This window comes from Gouania willdenowi, chromosome 15 (genome assembly GCF_900634775.1).
Source record: "Gouania willdenowi chromosome 15, fGouWil2.1, whole genome shotgun sequence".
NCBI lineage: Eukaryota > Metazoa > Chordata > Actinopteri > Blenniiformes > Gobiesocidae > Gouania > Gouania willdenowi.
The window spans coordinates 28,494,316-28,520,775 of record NC_041058.1 but is presented as its reverse complement, the minus strand read 5'-3'; the positions used below and the strand labels follow the sequence as shown (position 1 = coordinate 28,520,775).

General features: G+C 41.2%; 1 protein-coding gene across 9 annotated transcripts in view; it reads left to right on the top strand.

The window, feature by feature from the left end:
• The window catches only part of birc6 (baculoviral IAP repeat containing 6), a 179,581-nt gene that overhangs the window by 36,385 nt on the left and 116,736 nt on the right, over nucleotides 1-26,460 (top strand). For 4 of the 9 annotated variants that reach the window (XM_028467671.1, XM_028467675.1, XM_028467677.1 and 1 more), the window contains exons 8-22: nucleotides 483-652; nucleotides 1,977-2,035; nucleotides 2,148-3,791; nucleotides 5,444-5,593; nucleotides 5,676-5,916; nucleotides 9,329-9,489; nucleotides 10,146-10,277; nucleotides 11,982-12,113; nucleotides 12,182-12,357; nucleotides 12,540-12,673; nucleotides 12,783-12,941; nucleotides 13,047-13,178; nucleotides 14,524-14,621; nucleotides 14,699-14,846; nucleotides 14,924-15,057. In XM_028467671.1, coding sequence (XP_028323472.1) covers nucleotides 483-652; nucleotides 1,977-2,035; nucleotides 2,148-3,791; nucleotides 5,444-5,593; nucleotides 5,676-5,916; nucleotides 9,329-9,489; nucleotides 10,146-10,277; nucleotides 11,982-12,113; nucleotides 12,182-12,357; nucleotides 12,540-12,673; nucleotides 12,783-12,941; nucleotides 13,047-13,178; nucleotides 14,524-14,621; nucleotides 14,699-14,846; nucleotides 14,924-15,057 — 3,670 coding nt within the window. The remainder of the gene's footprint in view (nucleotides 1-482; nucleotides 653-1,976; nucleotides 2,036-2,147; nucleotides 3,792-5,443; nucleotides 5,594-5,675; nucleotides 5,917-9,328; nucleotides 9,490-10,145; nucleotides 10,278-11,981; nucleotides 12,114-12,181; nucleotides 12,358-12,539; nucleotides 12,674-12,782; nucleotides 12,942-13,046; nucleotides 13,179-14,523; nucleotides 14,622-14,698; nucleotides 14,847-14,923; nucleotides 15,058-26,460) is intronic. The other 5 variants (XM_028467678.1, XM_028467674.1, XM_028467676.1 and 2 more) reach the window with 3 other exon arrangements.

Genomic DNA, 26,460 nt, shown 5'->3' with positions numbered 1-26,460 from the left:
CTGAGAGGAAATCAGGTGACATTAATGTTGTTCTTATACATCTTTATGACGTATAAATAATTAAAAAGGAGAAGTCAGAATAATCCATGACACAACAACATATATCTACCTTTTAATTGTGTACTTTATTTTTGACATACATTTTTGTTTAATTGAGTTTTTTTTAATTTATTAATATTTATTTTGTTTTGTTTTTATTTAGTTAAAAACTAATATTTTCTTTAAATGATAAATATTTCTAAAAAAAAAAACAGAATTAAAAAATAAATAAAACAGAATTTGGAAAAAATAAGAAATATTTTATAGGGCCGTAAATTACAAATGTCATTACATTTGTAAATGTAAAACAATTTATTAAAGAAATTAAATAAATTGTAAATGGTAAACCGATATTTATTAGAAGGGTTGGCACGAAATTGATTTATCTAATTGAAAATGTTTATATTTGCTCTGGATTAAAGTGAAACGTCTGTGTTGAGCAGGTTCACTTGAAGTTTGACATCAACCCCTATGACCCAGTTATCTTGAGGCAACTGATCCTGTGCAGTGGGGAGCAAAACCAGCAGATGCTGACTGAGTCTCGAAGACCAACTCTAGCTTGGTTAGAGAAGGCATCAGCCTGCTATGACTTGCCAAAGTTAGAGGGAGACAGGTAAAGCTCTCATCCTTGCTATCTCACTCACTTTGACACACACACGCACACACACACACACTATGGCTGAATGATTTTGGAAAATCTAATTGCGATTTTTTTTTTTTTTTTTCCCTCAATATTGCGATTTAATATGCGATTATTTTTTTCAAGGGCCTCTTTTCATGTATTTTCCAATGCACACAAGCAATGTTTCATAATAAACAATTTCAGAATTATTTAAACTTTAAATAATTATGAAACATACATTTTAAAGCACAAATTACAACAATAAAGCAAACATCTGTGGCTTTACCTCTTCAACACAAGGGATGGGTATACTACTATACTACTACTCTTATCGATCCTGTACTTTATCGATACCCTTATTGATACCTTACTTTTTTTTAAAACAATGAAAAAACACAAAAATCTGATTATTTTTTACATGATTTTTTAACAATATGGCACACAAAATAAATTAAAAATACAAAATAGTTCTAATCTAAACACTATAAATGTATAAATAAAACAGTAAAAAAATACCGTATGAATACATATTTTATATTAAAAAAGCACCAAACAAACCATCTAAACAATACAAATATTCAAATCAAGCATATCAAACATAAGTTAACAATGAAAAATTGTGCAAAAGGAAAATATGTGAGCTGTGCCTCTAATGGCTGCTGCGGCACTGGCTCGTGACAAAAGGCTAACTGTTGATTTATCCCTGTTTTACCTTTATTAACTGACGATGTTTTTGCTGTAAGATATTATATTATCCCAAGTCACTACTCCAACTATACGTTGACGGCAGCTGAGGCACGGTAGTGGTCGATGTGCGCGCGCACACACAACTCATCTCCTTCTGCTGCTCTGGTTCTGCAGTGGCACACACTTTTCTGACTCAAAATCACAATAGCCGCTTAAATAGCCATGTGTTTTATTGTAGTGTGCAGTTTTTTGGCTGAAAACAATAACAAATGTGTCTATAGCGTCTACAGACACACCTATTCATGAAGCGAGGCGAGTACTGTCTACAGTAGCCCCTCCGCATGTGGGTTCATAAGGTGGACTGACAGGCAGCACGGCAGTATCAATGCTTGTCTGAGGATTAACGCAACCTTAAAAACACCGGTAACAGGGCTGATAAAGATGTAGCTTGTCGGTCCAAAAAATTGCGTTTTATGATATTGTGAGAATATCGCAAATGCGATTACTCGTTCAACCTTAACACACTCACACACACACCACAGTGTCACCAAACTTGGTGATTACACAATTGAACAAAAACTAATTACGACACATTACTGATGATTTTAACCCATCTCATCTTTTCCAGCGATGACCAGTTAGTGGACTCAGACAATGATGAGCATTCCCGATCAGAGTCAGTGACAGGTAAGTGTTTGACACTTGAACATCATCTCTGCCTTTTTTAAAGAAGTGTGAATAACTTGCCCATTTGTTTTAGCATTAACAGCAAAAACTTCCAACCCTCCTTCTCTTTTAGGTCAGCCTTCTCAGTGGGAAAGCATGGATGTAAACCTTGAGGTTACAGCCCTAAGTGTGCTCCAGCAGCCAGAGAAGTTGCAGTGGGAGGTTGTGGCCAGTGTGTTGGAGGACACGGTCAAAGACCTGGAGGAACTGGGCGCAAACACATCACTAAACCAAACCAAGGCCCATAGCCAGGCCAAAACAAAAGACAAGGTCTCTGACCACCACAATATTCCCTTTCCCTGCCTGCTGGCTGGAGGTCTGCTTAGCTACTGCTCAGCTTCTAACACCCCCATGGCCGGACTTCCATCCACATCAGCAGTTCGCCGAACTACAGATGGTTCACTGAGGACTCAGATTCCTAAGCCTCTTAACCCTGAGCCTCAAGAACATGGTCCAATGGAGATTGAGACTTGCCACCCCCAGACAGTACATACGCAGGGTATCTGTAACTTTGCAAGTTCCCAACTTCCAAGCCCCACTTCTTTATCCACTGTGCGGAGGACTATACCTGTTTTGCTGTTGTACAGTATCAGAGAGGTTGATGAGAAGTCATCAGGACAGGTGTTTACCCAGATGAACAACCTCATGGGCAAGAGCCTCCATGAAGATGGCTTTACAGTGCCTCAGATCATTGAGATGGAGTTCGACACGCATGAGCAACTACTTCTTCAGGATCCTCCCATTACATACATTCAACAATTTGCTGATGCTGCTTCAAATCTTACAGGTTTAGATGGACATCCAGACAAATGGAGCACATTGGCTGCAGGGAACATGTCCACCCCCCCTCGACCTGGAGCTCTAGTGCAGTGCTTAAGGCTCCCCAAACACCTGGAGGAGGAAAATCTTTTTGTGGAGTCTGTTACACCCTGTTGGGATGGCGTGCACCTTCTGGTTTGCTTGCAGCCATGTGGCTCTGAGTCTCTCAGTGCCACAAACCAAGTGGAGGCTCTTAACAATCTTAACCGCCTGCATTCTGCCCTGTGCAGCCAGCGCAAAGGAGAGCCCTTACTTCCTGTGGCCAATGGAGTCGAAAGCCTTCAGGGTGGGTCACCACCTCCGACACCCCTAATTCTACCTCCTGGGAACCAACAGCAGCAGAGGTCCTTAAGTGGTGGCAGTGCAGGGGGGTATCTGGCACTCTATAAGCTCAACTACTCTACCCATGTTGTCACTTTGGACAGTGAACCCATCAAGGTGCAGCAGATCCGGGACCCCTGTGATGCCATCACCTCTTTAATTTTACTTCCCCCAGATGTGCTTGACGGCAGGGAAGATGACGGTGAAGAGATCCCTGAGATGTCTCACCCCTCGATGGCAAAACATGCTCCTAAATTTGGTGTTGGTCTGGCAGGCACAGCTGGGTTTGGAACTGAGACTGCATGTGAGGCAGCCTCAATCAGCAGCAGTACCACTTCAGCCAGCATATCCACCTCTGCCTTCAGCCACAAGGAATGCAATCATCCAGAGGTGGTTGGCCTCGGTCACCTTGTAGTCACTACGAGGGATGGCTACATTATGATACTTGACCTGTCCACGTTGGAGGTCCTTGCTAAGGTGGAACCACCTAAAAAAGAGGGGTTAACAGAGGTGACAGACCCTTTCGTCTCAGTTACATATTGCTCTGGGACAGACCGCCTTTGTGCCTGCACCAAAGGTAAGAGATAACGGCTCTGTCCCATAGATTGTTGACTACTGGGTTGTCCATCTATAGTTTGCACATTAAAGGGTTTATTTTTATTTTCTACTTTTTAATGGTTAAATGGACAAGGTATCAGTAACTTTTTCAAACAATTTTGGTTTCTCTTGCAGGCAAATAACCAATATAAAGCAGTAAGACCTTAGCAATTATCAATTTTATAGATAAATCATTGGTATCTGTAGAGATATCTATATTTTCTCTTAGTCTCTTTATGACTTTCGCTGTAATTATCTATTGTTATTTTACCTAATGGAGAAAATAACCACTGAGCAAATGTGCTTTTTTAAATTATGCTGTCCATGTTTAAAGCAACCAAAGTGGTTTTAACCACCCATTGGAAGCTCTTACGGAGTCATTCTGCATATTGTGATTATTGTACAGAATAGAAACCATTAATATACTGAATCACATTGAGCCGAGCTCAGAATGTGCATCTTCATATAAAGCATTGCCAAATGCCAGAGGCAAGTCCACAGGATGTTTACAGTGGTGGGAAAGTTTATTTTTTTAGTAGCTCAAACTTCATTTCCCAAATTTTAAAATGAACTAGTTCAGTTAATAGTTAGAAATTCAAAAAATGTTTACATTGAACTAAAGCACCCAGCTACTAAGGACTGAAATGAAATTTGATGTTATTTGTGTCCAGGTTTAAAACATTTTAGCACTACCGTCCTGTTTTTGTGTTAATAGTTAATCATTGCAAAGACCAAGTTTTCCACGTTTTTGAGAAAATGCTGTAGGGGTGAAAGCTGCGGCTAGCTACTACTGTGGGATGAATGGCTGCCATTTCAGGTTTACTGTTGATGTTGTCGATGTGCGCAGTGGTTTTTTGAAACCCAGCGGCCAATGTTTAATCATCCTGGATCATCACTGACATTCTTTTAAGTGATCATACGGAGATGCTATATTAATTGCAGGGACAGAATCTGAGGTGAAGCAGTGTTACTCTGTGGTGGCTGGGGTTGCCAGATTTTTTTCAATACGTAATTAGGGCCAGTGTGAAGCGTTTTAGCTGGGTTTACGTCTGAAAGGCTTTATAGAAATCTGGCACTCTGCTGAACGAAGTTAAGAGCGACAATATCATACCTTCAGTTCACATTCGCCCAAAATATGAACGATTGTTCATTGAAGGCGTTCAGGCACAACGCTGATATTTGATGTTTGCTTATACCTCCATCTTTCTTACCGTTAACCTGATTGGGTAAAGGGCACAGCAGCCTGTCTCAGCACAAGGTGAGACACCCTCAGTTCATCGCAAAGAAATTTTTTTTTAAGTCCAATTGTTAAGGCACAAAATACATTTTCAGTTGCACTTTTAAAAAGAAAAAGAACTATTATGCAGCTTTACATTGTTTACTATAGAACCAGAAATTAAATTAATAGGCTTCTTCTTCGTTTGTATTATTCCTTTATTTATTTAGCTAAATTGTATTGTTTTGAATAGTTTTTTAATAGTTTATCACAGTCCCATTTTGTAAAATAAATTGTGAGAGAATTGTATCGTGAATCGAATCGTATTGGGAGTTGAGTGAATCGTTACATTGTTTTGCTGGAGATTTTGAAAAAGTACAACATTCTGATTGTGGTTTTATTTCTACTCTTTAAAGGTGGAGAACTTCATTTCCTTCAAATTGGAGGTGTTTGTGATGATATAGATGATGGAGAGATGTTTATTGATGGCCCCCATTCTAAAGGGGCTGACCTGCTGCTTGAGGGGGCAAAACCCTCCTCCATCCCTTCTAGCCCTGGGATCACAGGTTGAAAAACATTTGTGACAAACAGTGTTAAACAGGAGACTGTGAACAAGGAAACTTCCGTTATTTCATCACTAAGTTCCAGGTGCTCTCTGTGCAGGAGTCGACCTTTTGGTGGAACAGCTGCTGACCACTGAGTGTCTCAGGTCATTGGTGGAAATGACACGTTTTGAGACACTGACCCCTCGCTTTTCAGCCACTGTCCCACCCTGTTGGGTGGAAGTGCAGCAAGAGCAACAGCAGCGGCGACACCCACAGCACCTACACCAGCAGCATCACGGCGATGCTGCGCAGCACACCCGTACATGGAAGCTTCAGAATGACAGGTAGCTTTTGCTTCTGCCAGGATTTTTATTTTCATTTGGCAGAAATAGGATGATTTCTCCTCAACAGTCTTTGTGGATCAGAGCCACATCATTGCATCGCATTAATTTATTAAATGAAAGTGGGTAACGGAACATTTTTAGGAACTTAGTTCTCAAATGTTATTTTGTTTTTTATTTTTTTAAACAATATCTTTATTGAATTTTCCAAGTGTAAAAACAAAAAGAAACAAAAAACAAACACAAGTCCAACAAATATTCAAGTAAAACAATGTGTTGGATGGGGACTTTTCAATGAAACAAAAACATTAAAACCCTACATTGGGTTTTTTCCCCTTTATGCAAATATGATCACTATAACTGTGCAGACAAAATGGGACCAAAAAATAAATAAGTAAATACACGACAACAAAACAATCAAACAGAACATGGCGGTTAACATAGTACTTCTGTAAAAATTAGATCATGAGTCCATACAAGTTTCTATGCAGTAACATCCAGTGACCCAGGAATGGGGGAAAAGTTAAGCAGAGGGTGCTCTTATTCTACTCAATGTTCGTTCAACAGATGAGACAAGTCTTTGTTTTTAATGTAATGAATAAATCGACCCCACACTTTTTGATTTGTCTCCTGTTTGTTCTTAAGGATGTAGGAATTTTTTTCCAAAGACAAACAGGAAGATAATTCACTAAACCACATTACACTACCTGGCCTACTCGCAGGTAGGCCAGGTATTTTAAAAAAGAATTTTTTAAAAATATGTTTAAAAAAATTCTTTCATGAAATTTTATATTATGAGCAGCTGGGTAGAGGCCCAGTAGAAATAGTTTGGGATCTAGCTCTAATCTGATTGAGAGTATGTCTTGCACATTTAATCTAACCTCTTCCCAAAACTCCCTCACTCTAGGGCACTGCCATAGGCAGTGAAAGATAGTGCCTCTGTCTACACCACACCTATTGAAAGTATCTGGGATATTCATATTACATTTATTAAATTTTTCTGGAGTGATATACACCCTCATCAGCCAGTTGTATTGTAGGAGATTTAAGCGAGTATTACTCGTCCCTGTCTGGGCTGCCTTACATGCTCTGTGCCACTGTTCCAGTGTTAGATCCTCCTGTAAATCACATTTCCAGGCATTAAATTTAGAGTCAGAAGACTCATTGGAGGAGGCTCATGAAAGTCATAAAAAACAGAAATGATGCCCTTGCCAAGAGGATTTTTAATCAGAGTTTTCCCCAGGAGGGTCAGGGGTGGGCAGGACATGTATTGTTCTTGATTTGCTCTCAAAAAATGCCTGAGCTGGAGATATTTAAAAAAATGCTTGCGAGAGATATTGTATTTTCTTATCAGCTCTTTGAATGTTAAAATATACCCGTTAATACCATAGATATCCTTTATTTGTTTTACCCCTCTATCTGCCCAGAGTTTAAAACCAGCATCCTTTTTTCCTGGGGTGAAAAAATTATTGCCCCAGATTGGACTGAAACAGGAAAAAGAGGAGGAATCTATTTGGTATTTCCTAACTTCTTGCCAGACTCTTATTATATTTTGGACTACAGGATTTGTGGATAGCTTTTTGAGTTTTTTAGGTTCATCTGAGTACAAATAAGTGGGGAATGTGAGCTTTAAGGAGTATGACTCAATAACCCTCCATAGAAGAGGTCCATCTGTGTTAAAGTGAAACATAAGCATCCTCAGCTGAACTGCCCAGTAGTACCACTGCATATTAGGGCACTGTAACCCTCCTCTGTCATAAGGTAGGTATATATAGGCTTATATAGGTATAAGCGGAGCCTGGGACGCTTATTGTTCCATAGGAAGTTACTGAATAGATTTTTCATTCTGGGGAAAAAATTTGGTGGAGGTGGCAAAGGGATATTTTGAAATAAGTATAGGAGCTTGGGAAGTATGTTCATTTTGAGTATATTGATTTTACCAATGAGAGAGACATGAAGGCTTGACCATCTTTCAAAAGTTTTAGAAATAGATGTAATCACCGGGTTATAATTAACTTCGACCATGTTTTCTAATTTAGGGGTGATTTGGAAACCTAGGTAAGTAAAATAGTCTACTATTCTAAAATGACGAGCAGAGATAAGAGGATTGGTCCTCTACTCCCAGTTCAGAAGCATTATCGAGGATTTTGAATTATTAATTTTATAGCCTGAGATTTTTCCAAACGACTTGATAAAGTCGAGAAGAGGTGGACTAGATCTATCCAATTTTTGAAGAAAAAAAAAACATCATCCGCGTAAAGAGCGATTCGATGCTCCATCTCTCCCGTCTTTATAACTGTAATTATGTTATGTTTTCTTACAGTCATTGCTAATGGTTCAATTGCAATTATAAATAGTAGGGGGGATAAGGGACATCCCTGCCTGCAACCTCTACTGATTAATATTGGTTTTGAAATGTTGTTGTTGGTAATGATTTCTGCATAGGGATCCATATACAAAATTTTAACCCAATTACAAAAACCCTCCCCCAGGCCAAAATGTCCCATAACTTCAAATAAGTAAGTCCACTCGACTCTGTCAAAAGCCTTCTCAGCATCTAGTGCTAAGAAGGCTGTATCTGACGCTCCCTTTTGGTCGTGCAAGATGTTCAAGATCCTTCTCACGTTATGGAAACCCTGACGACCAGTTATGAAACCATTTTGGTCCTCCCTTATTAGACCTGGTAATATAGACTCCAGTCTATTAGCTAAGATTTTGCAAAGTATTTTCAGGTCCGAGTTCAGAAGGCTGATCGGCCTCATGTTTTCGCACTTATCATTCAGTTTTCCGGGCTTCGGGAGTAGCGTGATCAGGGCACCCCTCAAGGAGGGGGGGAGAATCCCTTTTTGAAAGGATTCTGAAAACATTTCGAGTAGGGGTGTTCTCAGTTTTGATTCAAATATTTTACAGATTTTGATGAGTAGGCCATCCGGGCATGCTGCTTTCCCAGGATTCATGCATTGTATTGCTACCGAGATTTTTTCTAATGTCAGGTTTGCACCCAGCTCTGACCTTTCATTTTCCTCTATTTGGGGGACCTAAGTTCGTTTAGGAATGAATCTGAGCTATGGTCTGTTAGTCCAATGTTTATTTCAGAGCTGTATAACCCTTCATAAAAGTTTCTAAACCTGTCATTTTATTTTGTATTTTATAAGTGAAAGTTATTACACCAAAACCACATCTGAGATCTAGATTCTAAATTAGGAAACAATTATTGGCACTACGGCACCTGGTTTGCCTTTAATTTGTCTCACACCTCCAAGGACTAATGCATGACATGTTGGTTATCTACTGCTATGGCTTTTATCAACAGTGCTATGTCAAAACCGCTTTAGCTTTCAGATTGACACCTCTAGTTAAAGTACCTGACATGTAGTCAAAAGCTGTTTTTTTAAATTATTTTTTTTTTGTGCAGCTCCAGCTGGGATGAGCATGTCTTTGAACTGGTGCTTCCAAAAGCCTGCATGGTGGGCCACGTGGACTTCAAGTTTGTCCTGAATGCCAACATCATCAACATTCCACAGATCCAAGTCACTCTGCTAAAGAATAAAGCACCAGGGTTAGGCAAAGTTAATGGTGAGTCCTTGTTTTTGGTCTTTGACTCATGCTTTGACTTAAGGGCATCCTCCACTGCTTTTACAAATGTGGCTTAAAACCTTTGAAATGTTCTTATTAGAAGATCTATGTCTAACAGAATACATTATTTTGCACTACATTCATTTGATTAACCTTTAAAAAAAGTGACTTTACCGTTTAAAGACTTGTGCGCCGCCATCTTGAAACGACTTGATTGAGGACGTGATTAGCCCCTTTCAGCCCATTGTGTTCTATTGGAGTGAACCATTCAGGATCATTTAGCAGCTTTTTCAGTCAAAATGACAACTTGTGCTACTTTAGATTGCCCTAAAAAGTAATTAAAAGTAAAAAAAAATGTTGATGTAAACATTTTTTGTTTGCCGAAATAGGTTAAACCAAATCCATGAAAAAAATCTGTGACCACAGGGGGCAACAGTTCCAACTCTGCCCTTTCATAGACAAACATTTCAAATGTTTTAAGCCACATTTGTAAAAACAGTGGAGGATTGCTTTAATTGATTGAGGAGGCTTTTATTCTTTCTTTGATCTTTAGTTATTTTTTGATATCGGAAAATTTGTCTGAATTTAGTTATTTTTTGATATCGGAAAATTTGTCTGAATTTTTGACGCTATATGAGCACTTCCCTCTTGCACAGAAACCGCAGTGGACAGGCAGATCTCCTTCCCTCTCTCCACTGCCCTCCACGCAAATGGGGAGAGAAACAGCCAGCCCCTGCAGCATGACTTCACAGAGGACATCCAGTTCATGGATATAGAGGAGAGCTCAGGTCGGCTTCATAACATAAAATCTATCATCATTATTCATCATACAGATAGCTTTATTGAAAAACTTTCTACTTCAGTCCTATTATTTCTTCTGTAGATTAAAAAAGTACCCAATATTTTAACTTTCCTCACAGAATTTATATTTTCTTTAGTCCTTTTTAGTTCAGGAGAGATGATAATTAAGTAATATTACATGAGAGGTTGTGCTGAATATCAGCATTGGTGTGATTTGGTCACAGGCCTCGTATCGTAGATAATCAGAATCAGAAATACTTTATTTATCCCAGGGGGTAATTACTTGCCTTACAGAGGCTCAATAAATATTACAAATAAAAAAAAAATAAACACTAAACAAAGAAAGAAAAGCGTACATAATTAAGTAAAAGAATGTTAATTAAATAAGGATTAAATGCAAGTACACACATTTTAAAAGTAAGATTAATATTAATACATATATATATACAACAATCAAAGCAGTCAGGTTACAGTGATAAATTGTACAGAGGCAGGAATGATTTCCTGTGGCGTTGTGTTGAGCACCGTGGTGGGATCAGCCTGGTGCAGAAGGTGTTCCTGTGGCTGACCAGCACATCATGGAGTGGGTGGGACACATTCACCAAGATGGACTTCACCTTGGACAGCAACCTCCTCTCTGTCATCACTGTCATAGAGTCCAGTTTAATTCCTGCAATGTCGCTGGCTTTGCAGATGAGTCTGTTTAGGCTGTTGGCGTCTGTGACCCTCATTCTGCTCCCCCAGCAAACAACAGCATAGGGGATTGCACTCACGACCACAGACTCGTAAAACACCATAATCACACCAGTGCTGATATTCAGCACAACACATCCTCAACTGTGATGTTGCTTTTATAAACAGTTCTACAAGTGCATTTTATTAGTCAACAGTATTAAGATACAAGAGATTATGATTTGTTAATTTAATCATTTATTTTGCTCCGCTGAAACAATTAAGTCCACAACTGGAAGAAAGACGAGGCTGTTGCAAGGCAACACAAACATTTCCTAACTAAAAGTTGACTAACACTTAATAGAACACCTGCAGTGATAATGCCTGAAAAACGTCACGGTGCTGTTCTTACTCTGTATCAGCACTCATGGACTGTCTCTTGTCCAATTAAATGACTTGGTTTGAACTAACTGTTGTATGAAATTACAACTGTGAGAGGAGGAAGCCCTCCTCCCTCCTCTCAGCTTTTATAGGAGGGCCGGGGCCATCAGTGAAAGTTGGTGACGCACAATAATCTGTCTCAGCCAATAGCAGAATGAAATTGTATTAGTCGTCATTCAACCCTTACAGGGCAGTCACTCTGACATTTCACAACTAAATATGCAAAATTAAATATTTTTACTAAAATGTTAAAAGTTGGACAAGGATAAAGCAATAGCACTACTTAATACCCCTAAACATATGTTGGTTTGGGGTTTAGTTACTCTTTAATGAAGTTACAAAAAGTTTGGTCACACATCTTAATCATCTGCTTGATGAATCTATCCAGACTAACAAAAATTGAGCCAAAAGACCCAACAAGTATCGTTATTTAGATGTTTAGCCCATCTGTTCTTGATGAAAATTGCTTATCTCTAAACAAGTCTGAGGGTAGTTTTCTTTCTCACTACTTACTATTAGTGAGTCTGTTGGTGTCTAGTATTCTACCTGATCAAATATGTGTTCTGTTTCTGCTGCAGGCTCAGTGCTATGTCCATTTCTTGAGGACCACAAAGAGGATATCCTGTGTGGTCCAGTGTGGCTGGCTAGTGGGCTGGACCTGTCTGGACATGCTGGCATGCTGAGCCTTACCAGTCCCAAATTGGTCAAAGGTAAGTTTGTATGTTGAAAGACATCACATGAAAATGTGCTGACATAGATAATGATTTTTCTAAAACAGGTATTGCAGGAGGGAAGTATCGCTCCTTCTTGGTTCACATCAAAGCAGTGAGTGATAAGGGGATTGAAGATGGTCCCCGACCTGTGGTCAGGATGCCCTGTGCCAAGCCTCAGGGAACCAAAGCGCATGCCCTGTCCTCCTTACTGCAACGAGCTCAGGCTTCCAAGGTACATATTGTGAGTGTCATTAATCGTACTTGCTTACATGCTTTTTAGATTATTGTTTGTTTCTGCAGCCTGGTTAGCAATCAAAGTGCTTCCACTAGTTCTTCAACACCAACCAGTGATGTAACATTTTTAAGTGCAAACGTGACAAAGAAGGGATTTTCAATATATTTCACTTTTGTCCCTGTGTGTAGGAGAAGGTGTCTGCAATGAAAACTGAGACCTCTGCGCCTTCAAAGAAAGTAGAAAACCTCCGCGGCTGTGACCTGCTGCAGGAAGTTTCTGTCACTATCAGAAAGTTCAAGAAGACATCCATCCCCAAAGAAAGGTTCATTCTATGCTCAGCTGTAGCTTAATTACTTCCCACAGTTTTGTCTGAAGATGGGACATTTTTCCATGCAAATCTAACAGCCTGCGCTATTTTGTTTTGTCTTCAGGGTGCAGCGCTGTGCTATGCTGCAGTTCCCAGACTTTCATGAGAAGCTCTTGGATGTGTTGTGTTGGACAGAGGGCAGTATGACCACTGAACACACCCAAAGCCTCACGCTGGACATTCTGTGCTGGCTGGCTGGTGTTTTCTCAAACGGACCCTGCAGGTGTGCCCAACGACAGTTAAAACCACAGTAACCCTTCAATTTACAGAAGGATTCTTTATTGTTTGTGCATTGTACAGTTGAATGAAACAAGTTTTGTCCCCTCAGTCTGAAAGAAGGGAAGGAGGGTCTGTTGGTAAAAACTCGAACAAGACTGACCAGTATTGTGCGGATGTGTTTCTTCGAGGCCGGTCGCAGTATAGCACACAAATGTGCTCGCTTTCTTGCACTTTGCATTAGGTGAGAAATGGCTTTGCAGAAATGTTTATATGTATTATTGGAGGACCTTATTTAGGATATACTCTGTCTCTTTTGACTTGAAACCACAAAAGGTTTTCTTTGGAAAACATCTGTACCTTAATTTGCATAATCCTAATGGAGAGATGTGCATGTTCACCGGTTTCCCAATTGAATTACAATGATCTAACCTGTTTATATGGAGTCATAGCCATTTTAATGTATTTTTTCTTCTTTTTTTTTTTTTTTACTAAAAATAGGTAATTTATTGAGTCCAGAAGTGCGATTGCTCCTGAACAAACCTAATGTGATTATTTGATAACTTTAGGCCATTTATTATTTCCTACTAAGACAAACTGCCTCAGATATCGTACATTTTAAATCTTTCGGTATCTTTTAATTACCATGTTCCTGCTGTAGATGCATATGAGCTTGTTGCCCTGGTTCAGAAACATTTAAATTCAATTTATTATTTTTTTCTTTTCAGTCAAGGAAACTTCTTATCTATACCTTGAGGCTTATAGAATGAAATACATGAATCATTTCTGCAGTCACTCTGTCCTACTCACTTTCCCCCCCCACTCAAACATTGTCCTGGGCATACGAGTCTCATCTGTTTTGTGTGTTGTGAATGCATCACTTTTCCTTCAGCTTCTGAAGCTTGTTTTTGAACGTTTGGTTCACAAAGATGTACAGTGGCTGTGCGAGTTTAGTCTTCCCACCAGTGATGGTGGTCGGCACTAAACAGTTTTGCCTCCTGACAGCGACTGAACAAATGTGGGCCAACTTGCTGAAAAATCCCCACTAAAACTGCGCTGCCATGTTGGCCACATCCTCAGATTTAAATGAAAAAATAATGGCCTATACAACAAAAATACGGTAGATGTTAGATGTAGATATGACCAAATTACCTCACATCAACTTAAGTAATGGATATTAATGGCTCATACCCACAAGGTACCTGTCATAGTGATGAACACTGACATGAACCGCAGAGGGTGGCAGACACGGTTTTAAACAGTGTATGACCACCTTAGGTTAGATGTTAACTCAAAATACAAACATAAAAGGAGGCTCTAATTAATCATGTGCTGCCCGAATTGATTTAGAATTGACGAGGTTGCATCGAGATGTATTAATTCTGTACTGGCTCCTAAAAAATGCAAGTGCAAGTCATTTCTACAGATACCAGAGAGGAAGTAATGGATACTACCCTTAACATACATTCTATCCATTCCTTTCCCCTGAGAACACCTGATTCTGTATGCTGTAATTGCGACATTCTTTAATTTCTTTTGTGTGCTTGTAAACATGATGTAATGATGAACACTGTTCTTCCTCTCTGTAGTAATGGAAAGGGAGAGCCAAGTCAACAGGGTTTTGGTGGGAGTCTATTAAAGGCCCTGCTGGACAATATGCCTTACTTGCCTGCAGCAGCAACAGGTGGTGAGTTATCATGCTTCAGTTTAGAAGTCATTCATTACACTTCAGCTTTTCCCTGAGGTTTGTTTCGCTGCCTCCAGGTTCAGTGTTCTGGTACTTTGTGTTGCTGAACTATGTGAAGGAGGAGGACTTGGCAGGCTGCAGCACTGCTTGTGCGTCCTTACTCACAGCCATGTCTAGACAGCTGCAGGACCGCCTCACCCCACTGGAGGCACTGCTTCAGACCCGGTATTTGTTTTATTTGTTTTATTAACAGTATACTTTCACATAGGTACAATTGGCTCTGGTTAATCTCCACCCCACAGATATGGCCTGTACAGCTCGCCGTTTGACCCTGTGCTGTTTGACCTGGAAGTCAGTGGTTCCTCCTGTAGAAATGCCTTCAACAACAACGTTGGAGTCCAATCAGATGAGATTGATCTATCCGACATTCTCTCAGGTATGAGCAGAAATCGACATCAGTTGGTGCTTATCACATTCAACTAAATTTGTTAGAATAGGCGTCTTTATTAAACCAATATGAATTATAGTTTGCAAGCATGCAATTACCATTATTTTGACACAAGTAAACAAAACATGTCTCCTGGACAGCACACAGGAAAACAACACTGGAACCTGTGAAAGTCTTGTTTCACCACCAGTGAAAAAAGCCGGTGTGATTAGCGGTTATGCTATCCTAGCTCGGTGCCGACTTTCAAAGGTGAAAACTACAGAGATAACTTTTAACTGCTACTACCACCTCCTCGCTGATTCTCCTCCACGCCAAATCCTTCCTCGTCCGGTCCCGGTTATAAAGGCCCAGCTCCAGGTGGTCACACACAGTTTCTACTCCATGGTTGAATGGGTGAACAGACCGGTGTCCGTGTTGATGGCCTGATGTCATCGTCAACAAAGACTCTGATTGGCTTTCGTCATGCGAAACAGCCGCTGGAGTATGATAATATTATAATAATATTTTCAACTCTTGCGAATATGCGTAATATCGGGAGCGCGCTCGCACGGCCAGCGTACTTGACGTGCGGATCGGACTGCACCGCCTCACAGGAAAGATTAATTTGTATGTAATCTGGACGTAAGGACTTTTCTAGACGCATCCGGTGCGAACACAGCATTAAGGCTCATACTTGGGTGGATACCTCACGGAGTCCGCCAGGCCAATTAAATGCAAAGCTCAGACTTCTCCGTGTAGTTGGTGTCACGTAAAACACTGCACGGCATTGTATCGACCCACATTAAATGTAACACCAACCTGCATTTCACCATCCTGATGAAACAGAGCAGGAGAGATGAACACGAGATTAGAGGAGAGACTGGCAGATGAGCTACAAAAGTAGCGACACCTTTAAAACACGTCCCAGGAGTACAAGGACAGCAGAGAGGCTCTAAGAATCATGGGACATGTAGGATTTTAATGGAAACTACAACACAGCTCTGCGCCCGGGTCTGTAAGCTCTGAGGAGAGCGGACAGTCCTTGCAGAGCCCGTTGTGTGCGGGGTCCGCCCGAGTATGTTTGAGCCTTATTTCCCATGCAGCTGTAGTAATCCTTTTGTTGTATCATTGGTTGATGTTCGCTCAAGAACCAGACAACTTTTATTCAGCTGTTGCTTTACTCACTGAACAGTCTTCTTCACTTTACACAGACATCAAAACACATCTTAAAGTAGTGTGCCCCCTGGTCCTGTTATCTGTACAAGAAGACACTTAACAAACGTTGCTTTTTTTTTTTTTTTTTTTTAGAAGAAAACAAAACAAAACAAAAATAAGTAAACAGTTCTTTTAGCATAGAAACATTGGCAGGATTCTCGCCAGCACTGTTAAGCATAGGGGCCTTGTGATTTTGCTCCTATTTGGAGTGATTTTGCCCCTACGCTGTGTTTTCAACAGTGTTGGGGGGGCTTTTCTGTTGTTTTTTTCTTTTTTAATTAGTACCGTTGTAACAATTGTTTCACACTTGGACACAAAACTCTTTTTAATCTGCATAACTGAGAAACACATACATCAGCAACACCGTCTATTTAATTCAGGCGATTTGCTAGTATGCTCCTGCCTTTAACTGAGGACCCCTGCAACCCTTCAGCTGCCTCCGATGCTGCCTGTGTGCATTCTCAGCTTACGTAATCGTAATCACCGTCCACAAGTATGTTAGCTCCGAAGAGTACGGACATGTCCGCTCGAGTATGTTTTAGCCTTAAACAGTATACTTCAATCGGGATGTAGCTTGTAGCGACACATGAAGCTGCTCGTCATGTTTAGAACTCGCAACAGATCATTCTACATGCACGCACATGGATGTGAATATGGGTTGAAAAGTGTTCGGGCTTAAAGAGACATTGGCTTCATCTGAGGCCCACAGGTTTGGGTCGTGTTCTTGGACAGGGTACGGTCTTTTTCTGGCACGATTAAAGCTCTACTGTGTGCATCCTCTGCTCTGTAACCCATAATCCCGATCCAGTATATACAGTGTGCTTCATTATCTAAACAGAACCAATCAGCTACATAAAATAGAAAATTAAATAATGTGTGGTGGAGGGCGCGTGTCTATAACTATGCAGTGTTTGAGTATGTATTAGTGGAGGACCAATACCAGGCATGAGTAACTAACTGCATTCATCATGTCCCCTCACCAACTGATTTGATTTAATTTTGAACATGAACACAATAACAGTGTATTTACCACAATGAAAACAATAATAATAATAACAATAATAGGGATTCACCAAAATGAAAATTTGTGGTCGAAGCTGAATAATATTTAAATGCTTGGCCGAATATCGAATGTTAAGGTTTTCACTATTTTTTTTTAATAGTGCATAAATAACCTAGAATACATTTTTACATGTTTTTTAAAGAAAGTGAATGTTTATTGAATGCTCTGACGTTTTTTAGATATTCCAGTAGCCTTTGCTTTAAAAAAAAACAACTAAGTTTTTCATTTATATTAGCCCTTGAAATAAAACAAAAACAAAAAAATCTAAAGTACATTAAAGGGGAGGTATGATGAAAAAAATCACTTTCTAATGGTTTTGCTACAGTAATATACATCCCTTTAGCCTCATTCAGAGGGACAGAGTTGAAAAAGTTCTGTTTCCTCCCTCCCTTGTTGTTTCACATTTTGTAAAAAGTCAGCTTTAAACGGCCAAGTTGGTTTTGGCCCACGTTGACAGGTGTCGTCACCTAGCACGCCTCTGAGAATGTGAGCTCCTCCCTCTCCAACTATCTAACAGATAAAACAAGCACTGTGGTTTAATATAGAATACATTTTATATATATTGCCATATATGTAAATGAAATCTGCACAACTGGACGCCCAAACTGCACTACCTTTTCTGCTGCCGATCGTGTTGGTAGTCACTGCTTGGAGCCATGTACCCATTGTTTACACACATCAGCTGTTGGCACTCCGTGCTAATGCTACACCGGTTTATGCAGCAAGACCCAGTGTAGGGTAAGGAGGAAACAATGGGGATGTTTACGGATTTGTGGCTCACAGCGCTAACAACGGACTTGGTGGTTTTTTTAAAAAATCGTTTTATTTATAAAATGCAAGTCACAGACATCATTGTATACAAAAGTGTACAATTTCTTTTCTTTTTATACAGTTGAACAATTCAGACAAAAAAGAAACTTGATCCGAACAAAACAAAGAAAACCCGCCCTCCCCTCACCCCAATCCCCCTGAGCCTCTTAAATAATTACATTGCAAATATGACAACAAAATAGAGACGATAGAAATATACATAAAAAATATATACATGTACATACTGTATACATACATACATCTGCATAGCACATACACCACCACATATACACGTCCCCACACATACTTAAATGCACACGTGCAGCTACACATGAACCATGCATGTGCACATCCGCATGCCTGCCTGAATAGCTGTCATCAGCAGTACAGAAAGAATATCAATGGCTGCCTACTCCCTGGTTGTTGATGCGGAATCGTTATGCTGGCATATTTTATAATGAATACGTTGTGCGGGGTGGTCATCTGCCGTCGGTGGACTGACACAGAGGGAAGTTGTGCTCACATATGACCCCACAGTGGGTGCTTACAAATAGACTTCCGTAGCTGGGAGCCCATCCAAATAGGTGACAATGGTCTCCAGTGGGAGTAAAATCTATTAGAGCCTCTAAGTGAGAACTTGATCTTTTCCAGTTTAAGAAGAGGATGTTGTGTAACCAAACTTTGACTGATGGTGGTTGGAGAGACTTCCATAACAAGAGGATTCTACTATAAGCAATAAGGGAGGCAAAAGCTATGACATTGTTTTCAATATTTGTAGTACGAAGGTCATCTGGAGGTTTGCCGAAAATGGCAATTTGTGGGGTCGGAATTATATTAATGTCCAAAACATCTGAAATTGTTTTAAAGAATAGTTACCAAAATTTTGACAGTTTAGGACATGACCAAAACATGAGTGAGACTGCATGAGGTCTGTGAACATTTATTTCAATTTTGGTCAACTGTGTCTGGATAGAGCGTTGAAAGTTTCTCCTTGCTATAATGTAATCTGTGCAGGACCCTAAATTGTATACGAGAAAGGCTGGCGCAACTGGATGACGAGTTAACAGCCATTAAGGCCCCCTCCCAGAAATCCTCAGAGAAATGAAGTTGTAGTTCTGACTCCCAGTGTACCTTGATCTTATTAACAATAGATTAATTCATAGGAGGGAGTAATTTATAAACGAATGAAACATGGCCTTTTGTTCAGGTTTTAGCTTTAAGAACCAAGTCTATTCCACTGGGTGTTGGAGTCTGTGGGAATGATGTAAGTATGCGTTTTTGCGAAGTTTTGCTGTTGAAAGTACTGGAAGAAATCTGATTTATGTAGGTTGAGAGTAGAGATTAATTGATTAAAACTTGCTAACACACCATCCATGTACAGGTCCCCCAAATTACATAATACCTTTTTTTCTAAGGTAGCAAATCGTGGGTCGGCCTTTGCTGGAATAAAGAGATGATTACAAATAGGAGATGCTAGAGGGACAGTGAGCCATCCAAGGTGGTGTCTTATTTGGGCCCAAATTTTAAGAGTTCCAACAACAACCGGATTAGAAGTGAAATCTGACAGGGTGAGGGGCAAGGTACTGCAAGCCAAAGCCAGCAGGGATGAGGAGCATGAGACTGACTCGGATTTAACTGCTGTTGTTAATGAGGTCAAATTCCTCGCACGCATAGTTTGTATAGAGTGTGTAATTGTAATGCCAAGGTATTTAAATCCTGTGTTGGCTGGTTTAAAAGGAATAGAAGAGGGAGGTATGTCTTTGGCTGATTGGTTTATTGGGAAGTATTCACTTTTAGAGATGTTAAGTTTATATTCATATATGCAACCAAAAGAGTTCAATAGTGTCAGGATGTGCGAAATGCTTTTCAGAGGATTGTTGACATAGAGAAGCAGCTCATCTGCATATAATGAAACCCGATGTTCTATGCCCCATCTTTCAATACCCTCAAATCCTACCTCCCTTTTCAGAGCAGCCGACAACAGCTCAAGTCCCAGTGCAAACAGCAATGGGGATAACGGGCACCCCTGTCGGGTGCCCCGAAAAAGTGAAAACGCGTAGAGCGCTGATTATTCGTGCACACTAAAGCATAGGGAGAAGAGTAGAGTAATTTGACCCATGAGATAAGATTACTATTAAACCCAAAACTGTCGCAGGGTAAAAAAAAAGATATTCCCACTCCACCCTGTCAAATGCCTTCTCGGGGTTGAAAGATATTATGGCCTCTGGGACATTGGAGGAAGATGGTGAGAGGATGATGTTGAGGAGCGTTCTTATGTTAGAATATGAATGTCTTCCTCTTATAAATCCTGTCTGGTCATCTGAAATGATCAGGGGAATGACGAGCTAATAGTTCTGCAAGTATTTTAACATCTACTGGAAGGAGCGATATTTGGTGGTAGGATGCACAGTTTAGTGGGTCTTTACCCTTCTTGAAAATTAAGGAGATGGAAGCTTGCATTAGTGTGGGTGACAGGGTGCCTTGTTGAAATGAATGATTAAACATGTCGAGTAAAAGTGGAGCTAACTGATCTGAGCATTTTTTAAAGAATTCGACCAGGTATCAGTCGGGACCAGGTGATATGCCACTGTTTATTAATTGTATCGCTTCCTTGATTTTGGACAGACTGATAGCAGTGTCCAGTATCAGATTATTTTCAGGTGAGATCTTAGGTAGGTCTAGATTTTCAAAAAAATAATTTAGTTGATTTTCATCCGTGAGAGAGTCCGATGTGTATAGCTGGGAAAAGAATGATTTAAAAGTGCTATTCATTTTGTCCGGGTCAAAGGTTACGGAGCCTGATTCGTACATTATCTGGATATTTTGATTTGAAGAAGTTCTTGTTTTCAGCTGATGTGCTAATAGGCATCCAGCTTTGTCACCGTGTTCATATACTAGTCCCCGAGAGTGAAGGAGGAGCTGTTTAGCTTCAGTGGTGAGAAGGAGATCTAGTTCGGTTCGAGTCTTATTCTTTCATTGTACAAGTCCGGTGTACCTGTAGTTGAGTCGGTTATCCAAGTCTCCAATAGATTCCTCTAGCTCTTTCTGCCGGGACCTCCATAATTTATTTGCATGTGGAGTGAAAAATTATTCTACCCCTCAGATAGGCTTTGAGAGTGTCCCATAATATAGCTGGAGTGGTTTCATTATTTACAGTGCATACGGAAAGTATTCACAGCGCTTTGCTTTTCCCACATTTCTTCATGTTACAGCCTTATTCCAAAGGGGAGTCAATTCATTTTTTCCCTCAAAATTCTACACACAATAACCCATAATGACAACATGAAAAACCATTTTTTTTTCTCTCTCTCTTGTTTGCACATGCTGTCAAAGGTCAACACTACAAGAAGTGCAATCATTATGAGACAGCAATGCATGTTTTGTGACCATCACCAGCCCTCCCTAAGGAAGGGTAAGAAATATTTTATTATAGGGAGGATATAAAAATGGAGAGCAGTGTTACACCTATGTGGAGAGGGAGGGGGAGGGGAAAGGGAGCAGGGAGGAGAGACTCAAGGTAGGAAATAGAAAGGGTGGGGAAGAATAGATTGTTTTACAGTGAGGGTGAGATGTGAAGTTGTAGAATTTATTGTGCTTATTATGTTGTATAATCAAGCCTTTATAGTGACAAGTGTGAAGCTTAGCGATAATGGTGGTGGCTGTGGACAGGGGGAATTAGTGAGTGGTAGTACCTAAAGCAGGTATTTGGGATTAACGTGTCTAAAGTTAAGCCCAGTATGAGTTTTATCCCACATCCCAAGGCGTGCCATTGCATCGTATACCAGTATATGTGCAAAAAACCGCTACCGCAAACCCAGGAACTACCCGCGGGCCGGCAGATGCAGCCAGGCCAGCAGAAACAGTGAGGGCCAGGGAGCCCCAGGCCACCCCCCCACGGCCGAGCAACGCCCCCAAGATCCCAGGCTGAGAGGCAGCCACCGCCCCCCACACACACATCCGAGGAAGCCCCAAGCAGCCGAGCACCCAGCGCATCCCGCCACTGACCCCAAGGCCTCCCGCCAGCATCCCGCCCCACCCACACCCAAGCACCCAGAGAGCCCCCCGCCCGAGACCCCAGCAGCGGAGCTAAGGCCCACGCCCAGCAGACAGCCAGAGCCGCGCCGAACGGGCAGCCAGCGGGTACTCGCCGGCGGGCCCAGAGCCAGCAGGGACCGGACCCCAGGCCAGAAGGACCCGGAACGGAAGCAGCACCAAGAGCAGCGCCCCAAGGGACAGCGACCATGCCCATTGTCGCCGAGGGCACCAAGGGGATGCTGCAAGTTGTCTCGCCGGCCCCCAGGCACCCCAGTGCGCGCCAGATCGCCTTTCCTTGATACCGCCTGCGCGATGAGCCCTAGAAAGCCCCCCCGACCAAAGCTCCCAGCCACACCGCAGAGCCCGGCTCACAGGGCACCCCGGCCCACCGGACCCGAAGGGCACCACCGCAGGACAGGGAAACCCCAAGGGCGAGTCCCCGGGCCAAACCCCACGTGGGGGGTGCCCCCCCACCCGGAGTGCCAAGCAACCCCGGCGCAGAGGCCAGCACCCCTTAGCGCGCCCACACTGCCGCGGCAGGCCACCCCAGACCCACACACCGCGAGGCGCGCCCCAATGCAACCAGGAGACAAGACAAGCACCAAGCCCCACCCGTAGGGAAGGGGCACCCCCACGCCCCACCAGGCCGGCACCGCCCGGAGAGACCCCACAAAGAGAGCCCCCAGCAACTGCTATTGCTATTTCCATTAGCACCGAAATAATATCTGTAATATTACGTGAATTATTATTAGCTCTGTCTGCTAGCACATAGCATCTCTTCTTCACAGCAAGAATATCTGCATGCTATACGACCACTGGGTTACCAGCGCCCTCTGCTGGTTCAAGCATATCTGACGTAAATACAGTGCAGACTTTTTTTTTTATTTTTTTAAGTCCAATTGTTAAGGCACAAAATACATTTTCAGTTGCACTTTTAAAAAGAACAATAACTATTATGCAGTTTTGCATTGTTCACTATAGAACCAGAATTTAAACGAATAGGCTTCTTCTTCATTTGTATTATTCCTTTATTTCATTCAAGATTTATTTTTAGTTACATTGCATTGTTTTGAATAGTTTATCAAGGGATTCTTTTAACAATGAAAAATAAAAGGAAAATAGTACAGTATTTTCTAGTTTTCTCCCCCAAAAAATAAAGGAGTATTTTTCAGTCATTTGACTACAGTCCCAATTTGTAAAAGAAATCGTGAGAGAATCGTATCGTGAATCCAGTATTGTGAATCGAATCATATCGGGAGTTGAGTGAATCGTTGCATCCCTACCTTAGGGCATAAACCATGGAGAGCCGCCATTTTGCCCATGTCCTAAAACGGCTGTAATCCTGTTGTACTTCCCACCCGACCCCCTTCCCCAGCCCACCTCCTACCCAACCCTACCCACGTGCCTTGTCTCATGTTCTTTGACTGTGTTCTGCTTAAATTTATGTTTGCGGAGGCGGTGTTACACTGCTTTCTTTGTTTAGGGAAATCAGTTTCAGACTGGCCGTTTTTTCCCCTCACCCCTCCTCTCCTCCTGTTGTTCATCCCTTTTTCACCTAAATATGTGGGTGCCGCAAATGGCTGCTCCGGTGTGTATTCTTTCGCTGCAACTACCAAGTCAAATTCCTTGTGTTGTTCTAAACTGTACCTGGCCAATAAAGCTGATTCTGATTCTTCTGATTCTGATAAAGAAGAGCAAATAAACAGATCCAGGATGTCCCTTATTTATTTTATACACCTTATTTTATCATTCAACCATAAACAGAGCACTTCTGTGACGTAGCTTGATCAGTCAAGCAATAAATAAGTTTTAAAAAAAAATCCACTTTAGACTTAAATGTAAGATTAAATAATATTAAATAAAAATGTCTAATATAAAAATGGATAGTGCCTCATCTTAAAATACCCAACAGGCATGTTAACAAATAAGAAAATAAAAGGGCCTCAGTGCTGTAAAGTAAGGTCAGTAATGTGCTTTTAGGAACTACACTCTTAATGCATAGGGTGCTTTCACACATATAGTCCGGTGGACTCGGTGCGATTCAGTTTAGTCCGTTTCGCTTTCACACATTCTATTTGCCAAACGCACCAAACTTTCTGAACTACGTCACTCAAGCGAAACGTTTGGTCTCCGAATGGACAGAAACCTCCAATGCCGTGACAATGTGGCGCTGCCCTGTCACTACTGACAGTCGTGCCGTCATGTCCTATATTTGGCCTCTCTTCCTATGTTTTCCCAAAGGAAATCCTAAAATAATCCCCGCAGAAAAGTCATTAATGATCTTTCAAAAATAACCCATAATCACACGATGCAACAACATGTGCTAATGCTCTACATAAACACAGAGATGACTCCTCTCCGTCTATATCTGTCAGCGCTCAGAGCCGTCATATCACCGGTAACTTAATGGTAAGCATGTGTAATGTGTGAAGATATGAGTATATATACGCAGATAAAACAGAGCAGTCAAATGTGCAGCCATTGCTGATCATGTGAACAGTTTGGGAAAACAGAGATGAGTGAAATAAATGAATGATGTGGGAGAAATACGGAAGGGAGTGAGGAAATGTGACGTTTTTGCTGACAACGACTCTGAAAATGGATGGATGGACGGAAGGATTAATGGATGTGTGTGTATTGCTGCTGGAGCACTGGGTTGTGAATGTGTGCTCGTGTCTATTATCGTGACGGCAGGCACGCAGCGGCACATTGGCTGCTGCTGCGCTGTCACTGATGGAGTTGCTCCATTAACATTGCGCTTCAATGTAAAGTCCTAGGTCTGCTCCTGGTTCATTTCTCACATGGTTAAAGACCGCACCATGCTTCGCTTGAGCCGAACCGAGACCTGTTATCACTGTTATCAGCTCTTGTTTAAACATTTTTTTACCATTCTGCAGGATTGCCATGGCTACTCAGGGTTTTATTGTTTTTTAGCAAAGTGATTGCTTTATTTATCTCTTCAAGAATGATATCTGCCATTAAGATATTTTGATAGGTACCTATTGTTAGTAATTCCAATTGATTTAAGAAGGGTTCCATTTCACTCATCTGCCGCTAGGGGTTGTGTATATAGGCTTTCATATTTTGTGGCTCTGGCGCCCATTTCTTAATAACTCGGCTTTAGATATAAACATTTTTTCTGTTTTTTCTGCTTCTGTTTTTTCTGTTTCATTTAATAGTATGTCATTAATTTTGGTTTTAGTTTCCAGAATTTGCTGATACTCTATGTTCTTTTGTAATTGCATGTTGCTGCTCCAATTCCCTTAATCTTTCAGTTTGGTTCTTGTATGTTGTTAATGTCTTTAGTGATGCCGTTTTTGCTGTAAGCCTTCGCCGAATAACCACTTTCAGAGCATCCCAGACAAAGTCCCTGTTGGAGGGTGGATAGGGAATCCTCATTTTGCATGAGGGCCCATCCTTAGACATTGATGTATAACCATCTTGAGGCTCTCTACCCTGTCTAGAAGTGTCCAACATTTTTTAAACTTGTCCTCTCTGTCGGTTGGTAATGAATTACAACAGTTATAGTTAAAGTCCTGGTGTGCTGATAATCTCCCTCTGATGTATTTCTATGTAAATTTAACCTGTTTAATAGCTTTTTTTTATGCCCAGGTATGATCAACGTTTCTGAACAATCTTGGGTTGGTAATCGAGGTCAAACCCGATTATCTCTCCTCCCACTATCACCTTCTTCTGCCACACCTTTTTCAGAATCATTTTGGTTTCAAACTGTAGGAGGTTGATGACTACTGATCTCGGAGGGGCACCTGCGCTCCGTTTTAATGGCGGGGTTCTGTATTTGCAGTTGTATTTCCTCAAGAAGCTCCAATTCTGTTCTCAATAGTTGATCTACGTAGTTTATCATTGAATTTCCTTCAGATTCTTCTGGTAGACCGAATATGCAGATTTTGTTTCTCTGTGACCTAGTCTCCTTATCCGTTAATTTGTCTTGCATTGGTCGGGTCTGGTTTAGTAGTTTCAGCAGAGCTCCGTTCGCATCGGTATTCCACTCGTCCAGCTCGGTTATACGGCCCTCAGCTTTGGTTAGCTTAGCCTTTTGGTCTTGTAACGCTTTGTTATTTTCTTGGAGTTTGTGGTCAATGTCTTCTCGAAGCAAAGTCAGTTCATGTTTCATTTCACTCTTTATGTTGTTCTTAAATATTTGCAGCTCCTTTCTGATGATTTGGTGGAGGTCTTTTATGTCTCTGCTGATATTTACTAGCCCCGCTCTGTTCGTCTGCTGATTTCTTGATTCTGTGGCTTTCACGTTGAGTGTCTCCACTCATTAC